Genomic DNA, 23,056 nt, shown 5'->3' on the forward strand with positions numbered 1-23,056 from the left:
TGTAAAGACAATCTGTTACGTTTTCATAAACTGAGTTGCAGTTGCTGGAGGAGGCACCAGGCTTTGAGTAATCTACCGCTTCCTCATTATTATTAACAATCTTGTCAGGCCGATACTTCCTGTTAATTAATCTTGCACTTGCAGTTTGGGCTTTTTTTTCTCCAGTAAGAAGTATAAGCAGTAGTAAGACATTCTGCCCCCTCTGCTTGCTCTGTCACTCAATATGATAGTGGTTGGTCAGTATCACTGTAGTAACCCCACATCCTGTGATTGCTTTAATATTTAAGTACCTATTGTCCAGTTTATGTCTTTAGTGTATTTGGAAATGAGCCTCCACAGAGAATTGCAAAGATATACTATCCTCCAGTGAAGAAATCTCACATTATTTTCAATCTGAATGATCTTTATTTTGAGATGAGGATATCTGGTTCTGGGCACCTGGCCAGGGGAGCCACCATCCCTGCATCTACCACTTGACACTTTTCAAAAAAATCACGTCTCATATCTTTAAAGTGAATAAAGTACAGGCCTGATTTGTAATGACACCCCATCTTACCCCCAGTACCCAGGAATCAATCTGGAACATTCACAATACTCCTTCCGTTGCGTGTAAGTAGATCATACCTGAAACAATGTTCCACATGCAGTCTCCTGAGGACCCTGTAAAACTGGAAGAAAACATCCCGAACCTTCTACTTGGATCTTCTTGTAGTAAAGACTAACTCACTGTATGCCACCTTAATTGCATGCCTCAGCCTCTCAGTGATTCCTGAACTACGTCTTCCTCTTCTCCATTGTAAAGTCAACATTCCCAGTAGTTCAGGCAACATCTATAGGAAGAGGTACAGTCGATGTTTCAGGCCGAGACCCTTATGTCAGAGTGAGCCCTGACAAAGGGTCTCGGCCCGAAACGTCGACTGTACCTCTTCCTATAGATGCTGCCTGGCCTGCTGCGTTCACCAGCCTTTTTTGTGTGTGTTGCTTGAATTTCCAGCACCTGCAGATTTCCTCGTGTTTGCGTTTTTAAATTCCCAGTAATTCTCCATTTGGTTTCACATCTGCATGAACAGGAAGCTCTGTATGGTGATCGGTGACTCTGTTTCAATTACCATTCAATGGATTACAATAAAAATATGATCCCTACACTCATCAAATAAACCAGAACTTTGAAACAGTGGATGTAGTGTATATGGATTTCAGTAAGGCATTTGATAAGGTTCCCCATGCAAGGCTCCTTCAGTAAGTAAGGAGGCCTGGGATCCAAGGAGACCTTGCTTTGTGGATCCAGAATTGTCTTGCCCACAGAAGGCAAAAGGTGGTTGTAGATGGTTTGTATTCTGTATGGAGGATGGTGACTAGTGGTGGTCTGCAGGGATCTGTTCTGGGACCGCTCCTCTTTGTGATCTTTATAAATGACCTGGATGAGGAAATAGAAGTTTGCTGATGATAAAAAAGTTGGGGGTGTTGTGAATAGTCTGGAGGGTTGTCAGAGGTTACAACAGGACATCAATAAGATGCAGAACTGGGCTGAGAAGGGGCAGATGGAGTTCAACCCAGATAAGAGTGAAGTAGTTCATTTTGGTAGGTCAAATATGAAGGCAGAACATAAAATTAATGGTAAGACTTTTGACAGTGTGGAGGATCAACGAGATCTTGGGGTTCATGTCCTTAGGACACTCAAAGCTGCTGCGCAGGTTGACAGTGTTGTTAAGAAGCTGTATGGTGTGTTGGCCGTCATAAACCATGGGATTGAGTTCAAGAGCCGTGAGGTAATGTTACAGCTTTATAAGACCATAGTTAGACCCCACTTGGAGTACTGTGTTCAGTTCTGGTCACCTCACTACAGGAAGGATGTGGATACTATAGAGAGAGTGCAGAGGAGATTTACGAGGATTGGAGAGCTTGCCTTATGAGAATATATTGAATGAACTTGGCCTCTTCTTGGAGTGACGGAGGATAAGAGGTGATCTAATAGAGGTATATAAGATGATGAGAGGCATTGATCGTGTGGATAGCCAGAGGCTTTTTCCCTGGACTGAAATGGCTAACACGAGGGGACATAGTTTTAAGGTGCTTGGAAGTAGGTACAGAGGGGATGTCAGAGGTAAATTTTTCACGCAGAGAGTGGTGGGTGCATGGAATGCACTGCCATCAATGGTGGTGGAAGTGGATACAATAGGGTCTTTTAAGAGACTCTTAGGTACATGGAGCTTAGAAAAATAGAGGGCCATGCAGTAGGGAAATTCTAGGCAGTCTCTAGAGTAGGTTACATGGTTGGTACAACATTGTGGGCTGAAGGGCCTGTAATGTGCTGTAGATTTCTATGTTCTATGTTCTATGACGATGAACACCACATAGTCCTCCCAGCTAGTGTATGAGGAAATAAGTGTGAACTATCTTGGTCGGGTGCTGCCTGGATCTGGGGGGGCTTTACCTGCAGTGGAACAGCAATAAAATGGTGAATTCCAAGCCAGCTGCCACACTGGCCCCTAATCTCTGCTGTTCTTGGCCAGACACAGGAGCAATAAAATATAGGAGCAGAATTAGGCCATTTGGTCCATCGAGTCTGCTTTGCCATTTCATTATGGCCGATCCATTTTTCCTCTCAGCCCCAATCTCCAGACTTCCCACCACCCCCCCCACCCATATCCCTTCATGCCCTGACCATATAAAATAATATCTTCCTGTGATCTTTCAGGAACGTCATGCAGAATGAACTGTTTATTTCACCTTTCAATTGTCGTGTGTTTCATATGCAAACAGGACTTCTTACTATTACTCAACATCTCCTCCACCCCACCCCCCACATTCTCCCACCCCTCTGTGCGGTTTCCTTCAGACACAACCGGGACTAAATTAGATTGTGCTCATTATTAAACTGATGTTTGTGGAATCCTGTTGTGCCCAAGTTATCTGAGGAAATTATGTTTCGTTATCTGTAAGGCACTTTGGGATGAGTTTCCATTGGAACAGCAGAGGATATGGAGCATGGAGAGAAACCAAGTGATTCACTAATGGACATGTATTCACTTCCTTCAGCTGCTTCGCTCCCTGAGGGGAAGCTGCTCCTACATGGGTAGGCAGTTCCACCGTTCAGACTCGGTGACAGTGAAGGACAGGCCAGCCCGGACTGTGTGCGACCCAGCAGGGATCTTTGTCTCCACACACTGCTGCTCAAGGTGGTAGTTTCTGCTGTCCTCCAGCGTTTTGTGTGAGGTTTTGGTCCAGACTGGAGTGGCACTGAGGTCACATAAAGCTGTAGCCTGACTAACGATGGCCAGCATTTTGCGTGTGTTCTTTCCCTAGTCCACCGTAATAGGGCGGTAGATGTGTAACTGATAATCTGATAACTTCATTGGCACAGTTACTTGAATTGGTAGTTACAGATTTTAAAATTCAAGTTCCAGTTTGCCATAGTGGGATTTGAATTTGCATTTTACCATATGACTGACCTCGTCCCTGGGTTACTTGACCAGTAACTCTCTACTTTCTCTCCTTGTTCATCCAGCAATACAAAATCTATCTTTGTTACTCATGTTTTATCTTTTTACACCCAGACCCTTTCATCTGCCTCTGTCCTACAGCCTCTTCCTCGCAGTTTTACCTCGAGGTTTACAGGGAGTCCTTGTAAAAGATGGAGGAGCTGCTGGAAGCCACTCAGACTTTGCCCTCTGTGGCCATTACAATTTACAATTCACTGAGTTTGTTTATTTATCAAGATACAGCGTGGAATAGGTCTTTCTGGCCTTTCGAGCCGTGCTGCCCAGCAATCCCCCAATTTAGTCCTAGTCTAATCACAGGACAACTTACAATGGTTAATTAACTTACCAACCGGCAGGTCTTTGGAGTGTGGGAGGAAACCCACACAGTCATGGGGAGAACGTACAAACTCCTTACAGGCAGCGGCGGGAATTGAACCTGTACTGTAAGGTGTTGTGCTAACCACTACGCTACCATGAGTTCAGCAGCACCAGGCAGAACAGATGAGGAATAAAGCTACAAACAAAAGTATGGATACTACCTGACCTACTGAGAGTTTCCAGCATTTTTGTTTTTGTCTTTATTTCAGATTTGCAGCATCTGCAGTTACATTTTATTTTCAAGAAGTGAAGCCATAACTCTGTGGCCAACAATCGTCAGCGGTCTTGTATACATAAATGCTGGACCTGGCAGTGGTTCAACCAGTCTTAGTCCTTGTTATTAAATTGCCCCAGGCTGTGTTGCTGCACATCAATTTAACATGGAAGAGGTTGAAAGGGAATTTAGATTGTTTCACATAAATGGCTATATAAAATTTCCCAGCAAATCCACCAGAGGACAAAATACAAGCAAAAGTAACTGGTTTCAGGATGTTGACAGATGTACAAGTTCTTGCCAATATAGAACAAAGTGCACTTGTAGCAAAATAAGGAGTTTGGAAGAAGGTGGAGCTACTATTGCAGTACTCCTGGTGGCTATGTTGGCGTTTATGGAAAAGACACAAGATATTTCTTAGCTATGAACGGTCGCAATGTTAGAGGCACGTCAAACTTAGAATAGTTTTCCTAAGAGTAAGTGGTGTGGCTGGAGAATGAACCAAAGCAAGAAAACCCAACCATTGCCTGCTGCTTTGTCAGACGTTCAGCTGATGGCAGGATGGGTGGAAGGTGGAAGGATTTCCAAGCAAGAGTCAGCATGTGAAATCTTCCCTCAGCAGGAGGTCCTAGTGAGGGCTGCCAATTCAGAGTAAGCTAAGAATGGTTTGCGTCTTGCAACCACTGATTATCCTGAATAACTTTCAGAGAATGAAGTGCTTATAAATATGCTTATTGTTATGGTGTGAAAAATTCACTTTCCAATTTATGCGAGGCAATTTCCCAAAAATAACCACCTATGAGGTCCGATAATAGACCAGAAATTAGATCCATTTATGTTTATTTTCCGAAGAATATAAGAAACAGTAGCATGAGGCTAATACACTATTCAGTAAAATTATTGTTAATTTGATTTTGGCCCAAGCTCCATTCTGCTACCTGTTTCTCATAAATCTTGATTATAACCTTCACCCATCCCCCCAAAGAAAAACACACACAACCACATCCGTAGACAAAAATCTACCTACGTCCACCATGAATGAATTCAGTAACTCTTTCTCGGTGGTCTGCAATAGAGGGCATTCTAAAGATACACAGTCTCCAAGTGAAGGAATTCTTTTCATTTGTATCTTTAGTTAGAGAGTCCACATTCTGAAACAATGTCTCATTCTGGACTTTCCCATGGGGAAATATCATCTCAGCATCTATTGTGTCAAACCCCTGAGAACCTTCTAAACACCTATAAATACAGGCCAAGCTTTCCTCTCAAAGCAACTCTTGCATCCCAGGAATGAACTTAATGAACTTTCTCCAAACTATTTCCAATCCAGGTATGTCCATCATTAAATAAGGAAACCAAAGCTATGTGCAGTGTGCTCCAAGTGTAGCCTCATCAACAGCCTCGAAAGTTGAAAGCAGACTTTTATATCTTTGTCCTATCTGCTTTATAATTAAAGGACAACATTCTATTGTCTTCCAAAATACTGTTAGACCTTCGTACTAACTTTCTATCTTTCAAAGACAGAAATCCTCCGTCCTTACCCAGTTTGGCCTGTATGTCTCCCTGCTCAGGGTGGATTCCTGGCATTCCTGGTACCATTCACATCCCCTAAAGGAGTAACTGAGACAGAAGGCACAATGGCATCCAAATCTCTCCGAGCAGTAGCATTTTGCTGTACTCTCCATTTAAATCATCTTCTGCTTTTCTGGGCTCCGTGGCCACTTTATTAGCTACGCTTGCAAATATCTAACCAGCCAATCATATGGCAGCAACCCAATGCATAAGTGCATGCTGCCATGGTCAAGAGGTTCAGTTGATGAATGATATCTTCTGAAATGTCGGCTCAGACATTTCCAAATCAGTAAATGCTGATGGTGCAGTGTGGAAGAGAGGCAGGAGTATAAATGATACAGTTAGGAAAATGCAGACAGCTACTAATGAAGCAGAGGAATGGGGAAGTCATAGAACATAGAACAATACAGCACAGTACAGGCCCTTCAGCCCACAATGTTGTGCCAACCCTTAAACCCTGCCTCCCATATAACCCTCCACCTTAAATTCCTCCATATACCTGTCTAGTAGTCTCTTAAACTTCATTGGTGTATCTGCCTCCGCCACTGACTCGGGCAGTGCATTCCACGCACCAACCACTCTTTGAGTAAAAAACCTTCCTCTAATATCCCCCTTGAACTTTCCACCCCTTACCTTAAAGCCATGTCCTCTTGTATTGAGCAGTGGTGCCCTGGGGAAGAGGCGTTGGCTGTCCACTCTATCTATTCCTCTTAATATCTTGTACACCTATGGGGGTTTAACTTTTCCTGTTGCAAAGAGTCAAGTTATTTGTTTTTCTGAAAGGAACATTATACCCACCATTGATCTCAAGTTATACAGTAAATCTCTTAAACAAGAGTCATAAATAGTGGTAAAGTTTCTAGGTATGTGGATGGACACAAGGCTAACGTGGAAGGTGCATGTGAGTAAAATGCTAGAGAAGGGTAAAAATGTCCTTATTGTGCTCAGGTGATTGGGGTGCAAGTAGGAAGTCACTTAAACAAATGTGTATATTGCTTTAATCAGATCTGTCTTTGATTATGGATGTGTTGCTTGTGGGTCACCTCACCAGAAGTGTTAACGCCCCTAGATAAAGTTCAAACTCAAGCACTGAGGTTATGTTGTGGTGAGATTAAATCATCCCCATTTTCGGCACTACTGGTAGAAATGGGTGAAGTACTTCTACATCTGCACAGGTTACAGTAGTAGTGGTTTATTGGGTTAATTTAAAAGGACAGAGTTGTTCATCCAATATTGGCAACATTAGTAGGGTGTTGGGAGCACGGTATTCGTAAGGTCTTCGGTCTGGGTGGATGGGAAATGAATGGACCCAAAATTTTGGGTTGTTGAATGGTCCCAATTAACCCTTTTCTGTCACCCCCCCCTTCATTTTCCCTTTACCTGTGGCTGATTTAAGCCTTCAAGAAAAGATCAAAAAGAAGATTGGTTGCATATCAGTGGCACAGGAAGTTCAGTAATATATGTGAGGCAGATATGGTTTCTTACATATCTACACAGATGGTTCAAAAGATCCAGTGTGTTTCTATTTATGTTCCAAAGTTTCAGGTGACTATTAAGAGAAGATTATTAGTATTCATGTCTGAGATGGTTGCTATCATTTTAGCCTTGGAGTGTGTTGAAGATGTGTGCCCTGATTATGTACTTCTCAGTTCTGATTTATTCTCAGTTTCGACATTTATTAAAACAGGTTGTTGATTTTCAATAATAATTAATAAAAAGTTTTAAAAATGAAATGAAAATGAAAAAAAAAACAGGTATTTAATATTGTAGGCCAGACATTCTTCTTGAGATTTGACACCGTCTGCAGGGCCTAGGCCTGTGTATCCATTTCTCTTGGGTTCCTGCTCACGTTGGGTTTGAAGGAACATTGCAGTCTCGTACACAGGATCTCCCAGGCTGAGTTTATTTACTGTCCACTACCTTTTTGTTTCAAGTTACATCACAGCCGTTTGCCGAGCTTGTATCCTGTAGCACTGCAGGGCACAGGGGTTGATCAGCGCACAAGATAATGTGGGAAGTGCCTCTCAGTCCAATGGGACTTGGCTGCCATTGAGAGTACTTTGAGCTTGGAGGATTCAATCTGACAGTGACAGGGCAGCTGTAAACTATGCAGCTCCGGACAGAAACCCTGCAGGTCCTGTTTTAGAGCAGCACACCTTTTTGATGCTAACGTATTTTTATTTTACCCAGTTTCTCAGGTTTTTGATGAGGTGGCAAGTGGGCATTTATCTTGTATGCACACCTGTGTAGTACACCAAAAGGGTTGAGAATCACTTTCTGGACTGGTGACTTTGGTTGAAGCTAAATATTAGCCAGAAGCTGAAGAGGGTGATGTGGGTGTGGAACAAGCTGCCAGCAGAAGAGGTGGATGTGGTTTCAATTTCAACATTTGAGAGAAATTGGGATAAATACGTGGATGGGAGGGGAATGGAGGGCTCTTTTCCAGGCATAGGTAGGTGGGACAAGCAGAGTAATAGATTGTATGGATTAGATGGGCTGAAGGGCCTGTTTCTGTGCTGTGGTGCTCTATCGGTGAAGTGCCGGAGGATTAGAGAGTGGCTCATGTTGTTCCGTTGTTTAAAAAAGGATCGAAAAGTAATCTGGGAAATTATAGGCCGGTGAGTTTAACATCAGTAGTAGATAAGTTATTGGAGGGAGTACTAAGAGACAGAATCTACAAGCATTTGGATAGACAGGGGCTTATTAGGGAGAGTCAACATGGCTTTGTTCATGGTAGGTCATGTTTGACCAATCTGTTGGAGTTTTTCGAGGAGGTTACCAGGAAAGTGGATGAAGGGAAGGCAGTGGATATTGTCTACATGGACTTCAGTAAGGCCTTTGACAAGGTCCCACATGGGAGGTTAGTTAGGAAAATTCAGTCACTAGGTATACATGGAGAGGTGGTAAATTGGATTAGACATTGGCTCGATGGAAGAAGCCAGAGAGTGGTGGTAGAGAATTGCTTCTCTGAGTGGAGGCTTGTGACTAGTGGTGTGCCACAGGGATCAGTGCTGGGTCCATTGTTATTTGTCATCTATATCAATGATCTGGATGATAATGTGGTAAATTGGATCTGCAAGTTTGCTGATGATACAAAGATTGGAGGTGTAGTAGACAGTGAGGAAGGTTTTCAGAGCCTGCAGAGGGACTTGGACCAGCTGGAAAAATGGGCTGAAAAATGGCAGATGGAGTTTAATACTGACAAGTGTGAGGTATTGCACGTTGGAAGGACAAACCAACGTAGAACATACAGGGTTAATGGTAAGGCACTGAGGAGTGCAGTGGAACAGAGGGGTCTGGGAATACAGATACAAAATTCCCTAAAAGTGTCGTCACAGGTAGATAGGGTCGTAAAGAGAGCTTTTGGTACATTGGCCTTTATTAATCGAAGTATTGAGTATAAGAGCTGGAATGTTATGATGAGGTTGTATAAGGCATTGGTGAGGCCGAATCTGGAGTATTGTGTTCAGTTTTAGTCACCAAATTACAGGAAGGATATAAATAAGGTTGAAAGAGTGCAGAGAAGGTTTACAAGGGTGTTGCTGGGACTTGAGAAACTCAGTTACAGAGAAAGGTTGAATAGGTTAGGACTTTATTCCCTGGAGCGTAGAAGAATGAGGGGAGATTTGATAGAGGTATATAAAATTATGATGGGTATAGATAGAGTAAATGCAAGCAGGCTTTTTCCACTGAGGCAAGGGGAGAAAAAAACCAGAGGACATGGGTTAAGGGTGAGGGGGGAAAAGTTTAAAGGGAACATTAGGGGGGGCTTCTTCACACAGAGAGTGGTGGGAGTATGGAATGAGCTGCCAGACGAGGTGGTAAATGTGGGTTCTTTTTTAACATTTAAGAATAAATTGGACAGATACATGGATGGGAGGTGTATGGAGGGATATGGTCCGTGTGCAGGTCAGTGGGACTAGGCAGCAAATGGTTCAGCACAGCCAAGAAGGGCCAAAAGGCCTGTTTCTGTGCCGTAGTTTCTATGGTTTCTATGGCTCCATGATAAAGGTAAGAGCTTCCAAGGTTCTCTTCAAAAATGCTGGCCCTTTCATAATCCAGCACCCTCTTCTTAGCAGAACCACGGAGAATAAGGGAGATTTTATATTTTTAAAAAACCAGAAACTTTTGTGGACCCTACAGTGGCTTAAGGTGGACTCTTGACCTCACCCTCCACCTTTATGATCTTGCACTTTATTGTTTACCTGCACTACACCTTATTCAGTAGCTACCACACTTTGTTCTGCACTGTTCTGTTTAACCTTATTCCAGCTCAATGCTCCGTGTAATGATTTTGTTCTGTATGAACGGTGTGCAAGACAAGCTTCTCCCTGTACCTTGGTATGTGTGACAAAAATAAACTTGTCCCACCATGCCTGTGCCAGCTCCGAATGCTTTTTCCCTACAATCCTGTTTTATTAAACTTTTTTTTATCTTTGTATCCCTTGAGAGTTTGTTAAATTTGTGTCTGTTACCCTTGCGGGAGAATATTACATTGGAGCAGGGGAAATTACTAGAGTATTAGACAGGAGCTAGGCAGAGTTAATTCGGAACCGCTCTGTTTGGGCAAGTCCACATCTGACATGTGGAGGGTGTTTAAAGATCAGCCACACAGGGAACAGGGCAGATTTGTTCCACGAGGATGGCTAAGTAAAGTAATCTTGGATGTCAAGAGAAGTGATGAATTTTATCAAGAAGGAAAAGGAACCATATGTAAGGATTAGGATGCTAAAATTGAATGGTCAAGAAAAGTCCTTGGCAAGTAGGATTAAAGAGAATCCCAGGGCATTCCATGCATTAATCAAGAGCAAGAGGATAATTAGGTTTGACAACTTGAGGATAAAAAGAATTAACTTGTGCTTGACGCAAAGAGTTGGGTGATGTCCTAAATGAGGACATTTCATCTGTATTAATCAAGGAGATGGACATGGAAGGTAGTAAGATCTGTGTGGAGCACGCCGATATGGTAAGGCATTTTGAGAAGAACTCTTGAAGAGCATTAGGGTGGAAAAGTCCCCCTAGGGATGATCGTATGTACCCTTGGTTACTGAGAACAGCAAGAAAAGAGATGACTGGGGCCTTGACCAAGATCTTCTTGTCCTCTCTCGCCACAGGTCCTGTGGGACGAGCAAGTAGCCAATGTTTTTCCAATATTGAAGTATAACCCTGGGAACTATAGACCTGTGGGTCTCATTTCAGTGGTAAGGAAACTATTGGAGAAGATTCTTAGGGATAGGATTTATGAGCATTTGGAAACTATGGGGACAATCAGCATGACTTTGTGTGGGGCAAGTTGTGCCTTACTAACTTGATTGAGTTTTTCGAGGTGGTAACAAAGGTGACCGATGAAGGTAGCGCTGTGGGTGTTGTCTATGTGGATATTAATAAGGCATTTGACAAGGATCCTCATGGCAGGTTCCCAGAGCCCTGCGTATTTGAAGGTTTGTCACAAATGTGCTCAGCTGATTAATTAGCAAGGGCAAAATTAGAGCAGCACCACTCACGATGCAGCCCTTTGACCTGAAACGTTGACAAGTGCTCTCATCCCACAGCTCCTGCCTACCACGCTGAAGTCCTCCAGTACATTACTTTTTGCCCCTAAGTCCTGGAATTTCCTCCCTAAATCTTCTACCCACCTAACGCTCTTTAACTCCTCGTCCTTTCACGAAGAATATGGTCATTTGTCCAGACGCCGGTGTCTATGTGCCTGCTACCCTGAAATGTGTTGTATGTTAACCTTTGTTGCTAGGTGGCCTGTTTGCCAGCTGCAAGTGCTTTGACCTAATCTCTTTGTGCTTGTATCTCTTTTTTCCCTCAGCCAAAGGACAGCCAAAGTGTAAGTCAGAACCAGTGGAGCACTTCATCAGACTCCCCGAGAACTGCTTCCAAGCTGCCACCAATTCCTTCTACTACAATGTCAGGAAGTGTCCCAATGTTGGTTGTGCTGGCAATTTGAAAGAAGAGTTCCAGTGTAAGGACGGTACCAGCTACTGCTGCGGGGTGAAGCGGACAAAGTGGAAGGAGATCGCTTGCCAGGGATACACCCTCCCTGTCAAGGTGGTAACCAAGTGCGGCTGCAAGAGCTGCATGGAGCCCAGAGTGTTGATCCGAGGGCAGGCAGTGGCGGCGGATAACGGGGAGCCCCTCCGGTTCGGACAGATCTTCATCGGGGGTGAGCTTGTCGGCCTGACTAGCTACAAGGGGACCTTCACCGTTCAGGTGCCCCAAGGGACAGAAAGGCTTGTTGTGCAGTTTGTGGACAGGCTGGGCAAGTTTGTGGACACCGTTAAAGTCTTGCCCTTTGACCGCAGGAGTGGTGCAGTGTACTACATGGTTAAGCTGATGCGAAAGTCAGAAACAATTGAAGTTGACTCCCGTAAAGGCATCACCATACCTCTGGGGGAAATGGAAGGGGAGGACACCATTGGGGAGATTGACATTCCACCCGATTCCTTCCGTAGAAGAAATGGGGAGAGCTACAGTGGAAAGGTCAAAGCTAGTGTGACCTTTCTGGACCCCAGAAATATCAGTCTGGCCATGTCGGCTTCGAGCGACCTCAGGTTTGTGGATAGTGAGGGCAATGTCCAGCCACTGAGGACTTACGGCATGTTCTCGGCAGACTTCTGGGAGGAGCCATCTAACCAGCCTCTGGATGTTTCTGGAGCGCAGGTGTACCTGGACACAGCCAGCGTCAAGATGCCAGAGCACATTCAGAAGATGAAGCTGTGGTCACTGAATCCAGACACTGGTTTCTGGGAGGAGGAGAGCCTCTTCCACATTGAGAAGAAGAAGCGGAACAAGCGCGAGGAGAGGACGTTCCTGATCGGCAATATAGAGATCCGGGAGCGGCGGCTCTTCAACCTGGACGTTCCCGAGGGCAGGCGTTGCTATGTTAAAGTTCGGGCCTACATGAGTGAGAAGTTTCTGCCTGGAGAGCAGCTGGAGGGAGCGGTGATTTCCCTGATTAATCTGGAGCCACTGCCCGGTTATAAGGCCAACCCTCGGGCTTGGGGGCGTTTTGACAGTGTCATAACCGGGCCCAATGGAGCCTGCCTCCCTGCCTTCTGTGATGCTGACCGGCCGGATGCCTACACTGCTTACGTCACGGCCACTCTTGGCGCCGAGGAGCTGGAAGCCGCTGCCTCAAGTCCTAAGATGAACCCCAATGTGATTGGAGTATCTCAGCCCTTCCTGGGCAAACTGGACTACAGGAGGACCGACCATGATGACAAGCAGCTGAAGAAGACGGCCTTTAGAATCAACCTCCCCAAGCCCAATGCAAACAACATTGATGAAGCTGATGGGCCCATATACGCATATCAGAACATGAAGGACTGCGAGAACGCCCCCATCTCGGCCAACCACTTCAGGTTTTACAAAGTGGAGAAGGACAAGTATGAATACAACGTGGTTCCCTTTGAGGAGAATGACTTGACCAGCTGGACCGGTGACCACCTCGCCTGGTGGCCAAACCCACAAGAGTTCCGTGCCTGCTACATCAAGGTCAAGGTGAATGGACCAGTGGAGGTCATGGTGAGGTCGCGAAACTACGGCGGCACTCACCCAGAGACGACGGGGCAGCTCTACGGCATCCGTGACGCCCGCAGTGTCCACGACCTGGTCAGGGCGAATGTTTCGTCGACTTGCATCGAGTTCAAGTGTAGCGGCATGCTGTTCGACCAAAGCGCAGTGGACCGCACCCTCGTGACACTGATACCCCAGGGTAACTGCCGCCGAACTGCAATTAACAGCCTGTTGCAGGAGTACCTGCACAGACACCCGCCATCGGCCGTGAACAATGACACGTCAGCATTTAGCATGCTGGCTCCCGTCGACCCTTTGGGCCACAATTACGGCATCTACACCGTGACGGATCAGAACCCCAGGGTGGCCAAGGAGATCGCCATTGGCCGCTGCTTTGACGGCACCTCTGATGGCTTTTCCCGAGAGATGAAGGTGGACATAGGCAACGCCCTGACCTTCAGCTGTCAGGAGAAACCCGTGACCCGCCAGAGTCTCTTCCAGCGCCTCCAGAACTCTCCGAGTCAGACCATAGCAGAAATTGGGGCGGAAATGAGGAGGATGGTCCAAACACGACCCATGCAGTCACGGATTGTGCCCTATCCCTCGGGGCAAAGGAATCGCAGGATCCGCGGCAATGATCAGAGGAGCAGAGAAGCCCGGCAGTAGACAGCATGGACTTTCCTTGACCCTGAATTGGCAGCTCTGTTGTAAAATCTGTACATACTGAACTCTATAGTGACTGCAGCCTGTTTTCTATGTGACTTTTTATATATTTTGAGTCAAGAAGTGAAGAATTCTACAACAGTAGACACAATCAAGGAAGATCACACCCAATTCTGAAACGTGGACCCTTCATTGTGATACCTCTCTGGCTGAAGTTTCATCCCTTCCCTTCTGGGATCCTGGTCTGAATAAGAGCATAAACTGATGGGCTGGGGGTTTTTGATTCAAGATTCAAGATGTCATTTCCTGTACACAAGTGTAAAGTAGAACAAGATAATAATTGCTACTCCAAATCTGATGCAGCACAAAAAAATCCCACAAAAGATAAAGAACACAGTAATAATATTTAAAAAACACAATAAATATAAATACATAAGATAGCTTATAAACAGATTGATTGTATTTTCATAAAGTGACACTAGGCACAGGGGTGTCTGTACGTGAGGTGACTGAAGCAAATGATAAAGTAGTGGTGTTTGGGGGTGTAGAGGAGTGAGTTAGTGGGTGGAGGTGTTGATCAGCCTTACTGCTTGGGGAAAGTAATTGTTTCCGAGTCTGGTGGCCCTGATGTGGATGCTACGTAGCCTCCTCCCTGATGGGAGCAGGACAAGCAGTCCGTGAGCAGGGTGGTTGGGAGCCCCTTCATGATATTACTGGCCCATTCCTGGCAGCTTCTTGTATATACTGCCCTTGATGGTGGGTAGGCTGGTGCCAGTGATGCGTTGGGCAGTTTTGACTACCCGCCGTAGAGCCTTCCTGTCTGCCGTGGTGCAGTTTCCGTATCAGGCAGAGACGCACTTTGTTAGGATGCTTTCTCCCGTGCACTGTAGAATGACATGAGTGTGGATGTACATACTCCAGCTCTCCTCAGCCATCTCAGAGCTTTCTGGACTGTGTACGGTGTGTTCTGGGACCATGAGAGTTTGTGTGTGATGTGGTCTCCCACGAGTTTGAAGCTGCTCGCAGTTTCCACCGCTGTGCTGCCGATGTAAAGAGGGGTGTGAGTGGAGCGAGTTCTCCTGAAGTCGATAACCATCTCCTTTGCCTTCTTAACATTAAGGCAGAGGCTGTCTGCCTGGCAGTAGTCCTCAAGCTCTTCCACCTCCTCTCTGTGGGCCGTCTCATTGTTGTTGGGGATCAGCCCCACCAGTGTCGTGTCAATGTGACAACGCTATGGCGTCTGTCAGTAAGCATACTCGCGAATGTCCAGTGTGGCAGGAATAGAGTTTGTGATGTGTGCCATTATCAGCCGTTCAAAGCACTTCATGATGATTGGCGTCAGTGCCACTGGGCGGTGGTTGTTTAGTTCTGAAGGTGTAGGGTTCTTTGGTACATGGATGATGGTGGCTGATTTGAAGCACGTGGGGACAGCAGACTGGATGAGTGAAGTGTTGAAGACGTCAGTGAGCTGGTGTGCACACTCCCCGAGTACTCAGCCAGGGATGTTGTCTGGTCCAGCCGCCTTATGGGGGTTGACTCTCTGCAGAGTCCTTCTCACATCAGCTTCTAATACAGACAGCGGCTGCTCACCTGGGAGGGGAGTAGCTTTCTTGGACGCCGTTGTGTTGCATTCCTTGTTGTTTAGAGCGTCAGGGAGGTGTCACTGGTACAGTCTACGGTGTTTTTCCTGCATAGTCAGTAATGACCTCGATAGCCAGCCATATACATCAGAGTCTGTTATCAGGCAGGTATTCCTGAATTTTTAGTGTGTAGGTAGTTGCCCTCTTGATGCCTGAAATGAGGTTTCTCCTGGCTATTCCAGGAGTTGCTCTGCCACTGGACCTGACAGTAATGTCCCGGGGTTTAAGTAGGGAGCGCACCTTTGCGTTCGGCCAGGGCTTCTGGGATGACCCTTCCTGAGGTACCAACGCTGTCTACGAGCTTACTGATGTAGCCGGTAACAGGCGAGACGTATTCCTTGAGGTCTGAGTCTTCTCCGTTTGTGACGGGCTCCTTGAGCATCGGCCATACAGTGTGGGTCTTCTTGGCTGGCTTCTCCATTTTCAGCAGAGGTCAGTACACTGGGACTAACATTACGGAGACGTGGTCAAGAGGCCAAGATGAGCGTGTGGGTTGGCTTTGTATAAACATGGTCCCGTCTGTTTGTTCCTCTGGTGACGTGTTGCTGGAATTTGGGTAAAATGTCCTGCAGGTTAACACGACTGAAGCCTCCTGTAATTATGAAGAGACTAGGTGGTCGCGGGTTTCTGCGTGACATGAAGCCAGAGGGGAGGGAGTTAGAGAGAATGTCTCAAGCTGCTCTGTGGTGGAGCTGACGCTGTAGCTCAGGACACGGTGGCACTGATAGTTTCGCTCTGTTCAGTGGCTGGGCGTGGGGCTTAGTGCCTCTGCTGAGCTATTGCAGATGGAATATGGTTAGAGTGATCTGGTGGTATACTAAACAGTGGTACTGGATTTATGGCGGAGGTGTTCCCAACCTTTTTTATGCCATAGACTCCCACCATCAGCGGACCCCAGGTTGGGAACCCTTGGCTTAAAGGAAGGCAGTCGAAATCCTGCCACAGCAGTCAGAGCATTCAATCCCGTTTACTTCAAAACCTGTCAATAAGTAATGAGGATCGAAAACAGCAACAATCAAGCTGCCCAAATAAAGGTATAGAATGAAACCTGTTATCCTTCCCCGCCTTGTACCTGTGTGTAGCTCCTGATTGAGAGACCAGGCTACTGCCCGTTCTGCCCCTGCCGTTTACGGCAGAAATGAACGTCTTCCATCTTTGGCACTGTTCGGGCTTCCATTAGCGTGCCAGTAGCTTGTTTTTCACTTCTGCCAGCCACGCAAGTTCTGGGGGGAGACTCAGGAATTCTGTCACACTCAGATGTGTAGTGATTCTTCGTTGCTGTTTCTGTTGATAGCTTTGTTTCACCAGTCAGGGTTGTTAGCCCTGAGCTGAACCCCCAGCCCCCCTCCCCCCACAAACATGGAGGACTGGTGGACAAGTGGCCACTACCCTTTGACCTGTTCGGCATGGGTGATCCTACCAAGGGCCAAAGCATAAAGCTCTGACTCCAGCCAACATAGCTCTCTGGGCTGTTGAGACGTGAGCCTTCAAACCCAACGCCATGGCTGTGATCCACTTGGAGGTACAACACTGATGGCCAGATGTATTGGTGAGAAGGATGGATGGATGGGGGGGGGGTGCAGATTGTTTCAATAATAAGAAGTAAGGTTTCTTTTCAAGATTCATTGTAAAACTGAAGGGTACTGTGCTGATGAAACTGTCCACTTTAGCTACAGAAAGACTAGATACAAAGCAGATTGTATGTAAGATATTTCCTTTGTGAACTTACAATATAAGTTAAACTCATCTGTGATTAGCGCACATCTTGGAACTGGTTTATCATTGCTGCATGTACTAAGATACATTGAAAAGCTTGTCTTGCAGACTTTATAGTGGCCAAATCATTACACAGTGCACTGAGGTAGAACAAGTTAAAACAATAACGATGTAAAATGAAATGTAACAGCCACAGAGGAAGAGCAGTGCAGTAAACAATAAGATACAAGATCATAATGTAGTAGATTATGAGGTCTAGAGTCCACCTTAGGGTCCCATTTAACAGTCTTACAACAGCTGGGTAGAAATTGTCCTTGAGCCTGGTGGTACGAGCTTTCAGGCTTTTGTATCTCCTGCCTGATAGGAGAGGGGAGAAGAAAGAATGTCTGGGATGGGTGGGGTTTTGATTACGGTGGCTGCTTTACTGAGGGTGGGAGAAGTATAGACAGAGTAGGGGAGGCTAGTTTCCATGATGTGCTGAGCTGTGTGTACACAACTCATGCAGCTTGTGGTCGCGTGCAAAGCAATTCCAATAATAAGACGTATGCATCCAGATAGGTGCATCAATTAAACCTGTAAGAGTAGATGCGGACATGCCAAATTCCTTTCGCTTCCTAAGGAAGTGTAGGAACTGGCGAGCTGTTTTGGCCGTGATGTCAACACGGTTGGACCGTGACAGGCAATCGGTGATGTTCACTCCCAGAAACCTGTGGCTCTCAACCCTCCCAACGTCAATAACAATCAGATTACTCACAAGCACCAATTTTGCTCCAGTAACGAGAAACACCCACCCCCCGGCGAAGGGAATTTCCCCACTATGACTGAAAAGCTGCTTCTTCTAGGCCGGTGATACTGTGGTGGGTTACTTCAGAGCTAGATCCACTAGGCTGGACAAACTTAGACAGCATTCTCAAGAGTATTGGATATTGAGGGAGCCTGACAGAAGTATGTAAGATTATGAGGGGCATAGATAGGGTAGGTAGTCAGGGTGCTTTACCAGGGGTGTAAATAATCAAATACTAGCTGGCATAGATTTAAGGTGAGAGCAGAAATGTCCAAAGGAGGTTTTTTTACACACAGAGTGGTAGCTATCTGGAATGCACTCTCAGGGAAAATGACTGAAGCAGATATGATAGTAACCTTTAAGAAACATTTGGCCAGACACATGAACAGGCAGGAAATGGTGGGATTAGAGGGATGTAGGTCATGTGCAGGCAGATGGGATTAGTTGAAATGTTCCTGGCTGGCACATACGTAGAGGACTGACGGGCCTGTTCCTTTACTACGCTCTTCTATGTTCCAGGTCCCATAACAGTACAACAGAAGGGGCTTAGAGTCATAGGAAAGTACAGCACAGAATCAGGCCCTTTGGCCTGTCTAGTCCATGCCAAACTATTTAAACTGCTTACCATCGACCTGCACCGGGACCACAGCCCTCCATATCCGTAACCTATTCAATCTTTCCTTATGACTCAGATCTTCCAGACCCGGCAACATCCTTGTAACTTTCCTCTGTTCTCTTTCAACCTTATTTACACCTTTCCTGTAGGTAGATGACCGTAACTTCCTCAGCCCGGGTTTGTTGCAAACTCATTCGCTGAGATTATTACAGTAATTAGACAGCAACCTTGTTTTCATAATGTCATGATGGCAGAGTCTAACTAGATAGGCTTTGGGGATGTTCATGTCAAACAATTCCTTTGCTCCCAGCCAGTTCCTACTAGTGGAAATCTGGAAGTAGCATATTGGACTCAGTAAATATTACTGATACTTGTCATAAAAATCTGAATCATTTAAGTCCTTTAGGGAACAAAACCAGCCATGGCTGACTTTTTGACTTCTAGCGATTGCATCAAAACACAACAAATTGGATTTAATTACTGCCCTGAACAGAGTAAAACTTCTCACGAGCTTCGCCAGACTATTATCAAACCAAACTTGACACTGGGCCAAGTAAGGAACGATTAAGACAGATGACCAATTGTTTGGTTAGAGAGATGCTGTAGGCTTAATGAGAGGAGGGAAAATAAATCAGAGAAGTCGAGGGAGGAAATTTCATAATTTAGGCTTGGGTTCATGAAGGATCAGCCTCCAAAAATGAACTGATAGAAACTAGGGATTTGCCAGGTGCCACTAATGAAGGAGCCTGCACATTTGGGAAGATTGTATGTCTCGGGGGTGCTTGAATTAAAAGAGGGAAGAACTTGTGTAACTATTGACAGTCCAAAAAAAATTCAGACTTGAGGACGTCAGTCTAACTAGGTTTAGCATTAGTTCTCCCATATTCCTTCCCAATTTCTCAAATATATTGAATTTTCTTTTGCTTCTGCCAACAATAGACCCCAGAATTGGCCATCATCACTTTGTGTTTCAAGTATTACAATCAAAAGAATACATACTGTATCTCATTGACTTTGAAGCACTTTGGGATGTCCGAGAGTTGTGAATGGCATTCAAGTTCTTCCTTTGTTTTAAAAGCCCTCCCTAATCCTATCAGCAATGGGTCTTGGACTTACATTAAAGGCTCTTACTGTAAATATGAAACGGCAGCCTGTCCAGCCTTGTAAGTCACACTGCAAGCAGATGATTGCAGAAAATTGGGCCGATGATATTGAAATATCTTGGCAAAAGGGAACTGATTATGCATTCCAACCATCAGCTTCCTGCCAAGAAACAAATAAAAAATTACCTCCAAGGTTTAAGAAATCAAATGAACTATTTGCCAATGTTTTTAAAGGGCCCCAATGCTGGGAATTAGTATCTTGGTGTAAAATTTTCAGTGTTTTCCATGTTACGTTGACAACAACACTTGAGAAATACTTCATTGTATCTGAAGGTCATGGCAAGCTAACAGCTTGCCTCAGCCTCAAAAGCATTTCCAGGGTCTGTTGTGTTTCAACTTCACAGTAATTTTGGCATACTGGGAGAGGTTCAACTGCTCACTTCTGGTTACGTTCTTACACAGAATGTGTTGCTGTTTGCAGGATCAGCCCTTATCGTCTATTCCTAATTGCCCTTGCACTGAGTGACTGGTAGGGCTATTTTTGAGGACAGTTAATGAGGTTCAACTACATTGCTGGAGCCATGTATAAACCAGAATTAGATTAGAATGGTTGATTTATTTCGCTAATTGACACACGTGAATCAGATGAGATTATGAACAGTTTGTTGTTATCATTGTCACTTTTATAAATATTAGTTTTTATAATCCGAGAATGATTCAATTTCCCAACTGCTGTGGTAGTCTCTGAATTTATCCCTCCAGGTCATTCATCCAGAATGACTCTGTGACATAACCACTTGCCATACTGTAAATGTGGCAATAAAAAAAACTTAGGATCTTCACACCTAATTTGCAATGCATGTGTAAAGCATTGGTCAGAAATAGTTTTGGCTTTGCACTTCTGTGTCGTTATGTGCGGTCTTTAACTAGCAACAGTTGACAATCAGATGGCGAGAAGGTAGAATGTAGTACAGTACTGCACAGGAACAGGCCATTTGGCCCACTATGTTGTGCTGAACCAGTTAAAAAGCAAATCAAAAGCACCCAAATACTAATCCCTCTTACCTACACCACGCCCGTATCCCTCCTTCTTCCTTACCTCCATGTGCCTATTGTGACAAGAATACACATAGATTAAGATGTAGCTGTCCTGTGCTGGCACCAGCGGGATCAGCAGTTGGTCTGCCACCTGTCTTCAGGAGTGAGGGAGATAAGGAAAACAATGGAGCAGCATTTGGAGATGTTAATGAAGGAAGGAGAGCTGTCAAGAGCGGCTCCCCCTTTGAACCCTGAACTGTTTGAAGTGATGGACAGGCGATCTGGAGATGTGTAATGAAGGGACGGGAGAGAGAGCTGTCTAGAGCGGCTCCCCCTTTGAACCCTGAACTGTTTGAAGTGATGGACAGGCGATACCCCAGCAGGGGGATAAAAAGGGACAGGTTCGCTAAGGCGACACACACGACACCCAAGGTAACAAGACCCTGGAAGCGGTGCATCTCTCACAAGTCGGTGGGAAGTATCGGGCCATAAACGCACAGGGTGGAAAGGCACGATCGGCGGGAACCTGGTGTGTGTCCACCCTTGCCTGGGTGCCAGGTTCAGTGCAGGGAAACGATTGTATCTGGAAACGGAGGGGTTACGGTCAGTGACCTCAGATGACACCACAAAGGACTCACCCGAAAGCTGACTGCGAAAGTCTGTCTGGAAACCTTGAATATTCATTCGTTTGCGTTCTCTCTCCTTCCCCCCACTGTCCATCACCACGGCAGCGATTACTGCGAACTGAACTGAACTAAATTGAACTGAACTTTGCGTCACTTTGAAACTGGTCATTTACCCCTAGACAACGATAGAGCTTGATTGATCCTGTTATCTGAATTCTGTGTACATGTATGTTTATCATTGCTGAACTGTTGCATTCATTATCCTTTTGATTAGAGTACTGTGTTGCTTGTTTCTTTAATAAAACTTTCTTAGTTCTACTAATCCAGACTCCAACTGAGTGATCCATTTCTGCTGGTTTGGCAACCCAGTTACGGGGTACGTAACATAAGTGGGGTTCTCGTCCGCAATTTTGAATGCTAAATTTGGGACGGAGTAAATTGATTGGGTCAAAATTTCCGAAAGAAAGAAAAGACAAACAGCAGAAATGGAGGCTGAGGAAATTATAAAGGCGCCGACCTTGGAGGCATTAGAGGATGCCAGGAAATCGGAATTGGTAGCTGAGGCCAAACGGTTGAATCTTGCTAAGGGGAAGTCGACAATGAGGAGAGAGGAGATACACAGAGCTATTGTAGAGCACTATGTATCTAAAGGTGTGTTTCCCCAAGGCGAGCTGGAGGTGGTGTCTATTGAAAAACCTGCTGGAGACGCGGTACAGGTGCAGCTTGAAAAACTGAGACTCGAGCACGAGTTCCGGGTATGGCAGTTGGAGCGAGAAGAGAAGGAGGGGGACAGACAGTTGGAGCGAGAAGAGAAGGAGAGAGAGTTAGAAAGGCGAGAGAGAGAGAGAGACAGCTGGAGCGAGAGGAGAAACAGAGGGAAAGGGAATTCGAGCTGGAGAAGTTAAAGATAAGGGCAGAGCAGGGGCTCGTGCCGAACCAAGGTGGAGGGTTCCGGGCGACCCAGGAGGTTAGGCTGATTCCCCCATTTGACGATACCGACGTGGATCGGTACTTTCTCCATTTCGAAAAAGTGGCTATAAGTCAGGACTGGCCGAGGGATAAGTGGGTTGTTTTGCTTCAGAGTGTACTGAAAGGGAAAGCCCAAGAAGCTTACTCAGCTTTGTCCGCGGAAGATGCCCAGAGGTATGAGGTGGTGAAAGAGGCCATCCTCAGGATTTATGAGTTGCTCCCGGAGGCATACCGGCAGAGGTTCCGGAATGCGAGGAAGCAGTGGGACCGCACGTATTTAGAGTTTGCCCGTGAGATGCAGACATATTGTGAGGGGGTAGAGGGGGATTATGACAGACTGCTGCAGCTGATCCTGATTGAGCAGTTTAAAGGTTGTGTCCCTGAGGGTATGAGCCCCTACCTAGATGAGAAAGAGGCAGCCACGTTAGCCGCAACTGCTAAGTTAACGGATGAGTATGCGTTGACGCATAAAATGAAGTTTGCCCCGAGTAAAGGCTACCAGAAGGGTAGTCAGGACGGCGGGGAGAGTCCGCCAGAAAAGTCAGAAAGTAAGCCGGGGACTAGTGAGAAGGATAAGGTAGACCGGGAGCAGTCTGGTAAGAAGTCTCCTGGGGTCGTCTGTTATAATTGCGGGAAAGTCGGACACTTTGTGTCCAGGTGCTTTGCCCCAAAGAAGGAGATGGGAAAAGGAAAAACGGCGATTTTGTCTGGCTGTATCCAGCTGGTAAATG

At 45.7% G+C, this 23,056-nt stretch overlaps 1 protein-coding gene across 1 annotated transcript in view; it reads left to right on the top strand.

The window, feature by feature from the left end:
* Positions 1–19,382, top strand: part of cilp2 (cartilage intermediate layer protein 2) — a 36,555-nt gene extending 17,173 nt beyond the window's left edge. The window contains exon 8 of the mRNA XM_063032248.1: positions 11,465–19,382. Within this exon, the coding sequence (XP_062888318.1) occupies positions 11,465–13,836 (2,372 nt within the window). The 3' untranslated portion in view covers positions 13,837–19,382. The remainder of the gene's footprint in view (positions 1–11,464) is intronic.
* The last annotated feature ends 3,674 nt before the right edge of the window (positions 19,383–23,056 follow it).

Source organism: Mobula hypostoma, chromosome 24 (genome assembly GCF_963921235.1).
Source record: "Mobula hypostoma chromosome 24, sMobHyp1.1, whole genome shotgun sequence".
Classification (NCBI taxonomy): Eukaryota; Metazoa; Chordata; class Chondrichthyes; order Myliobatiformes; family Myliobatidae; genus Mobula; species Mobula hypostoma.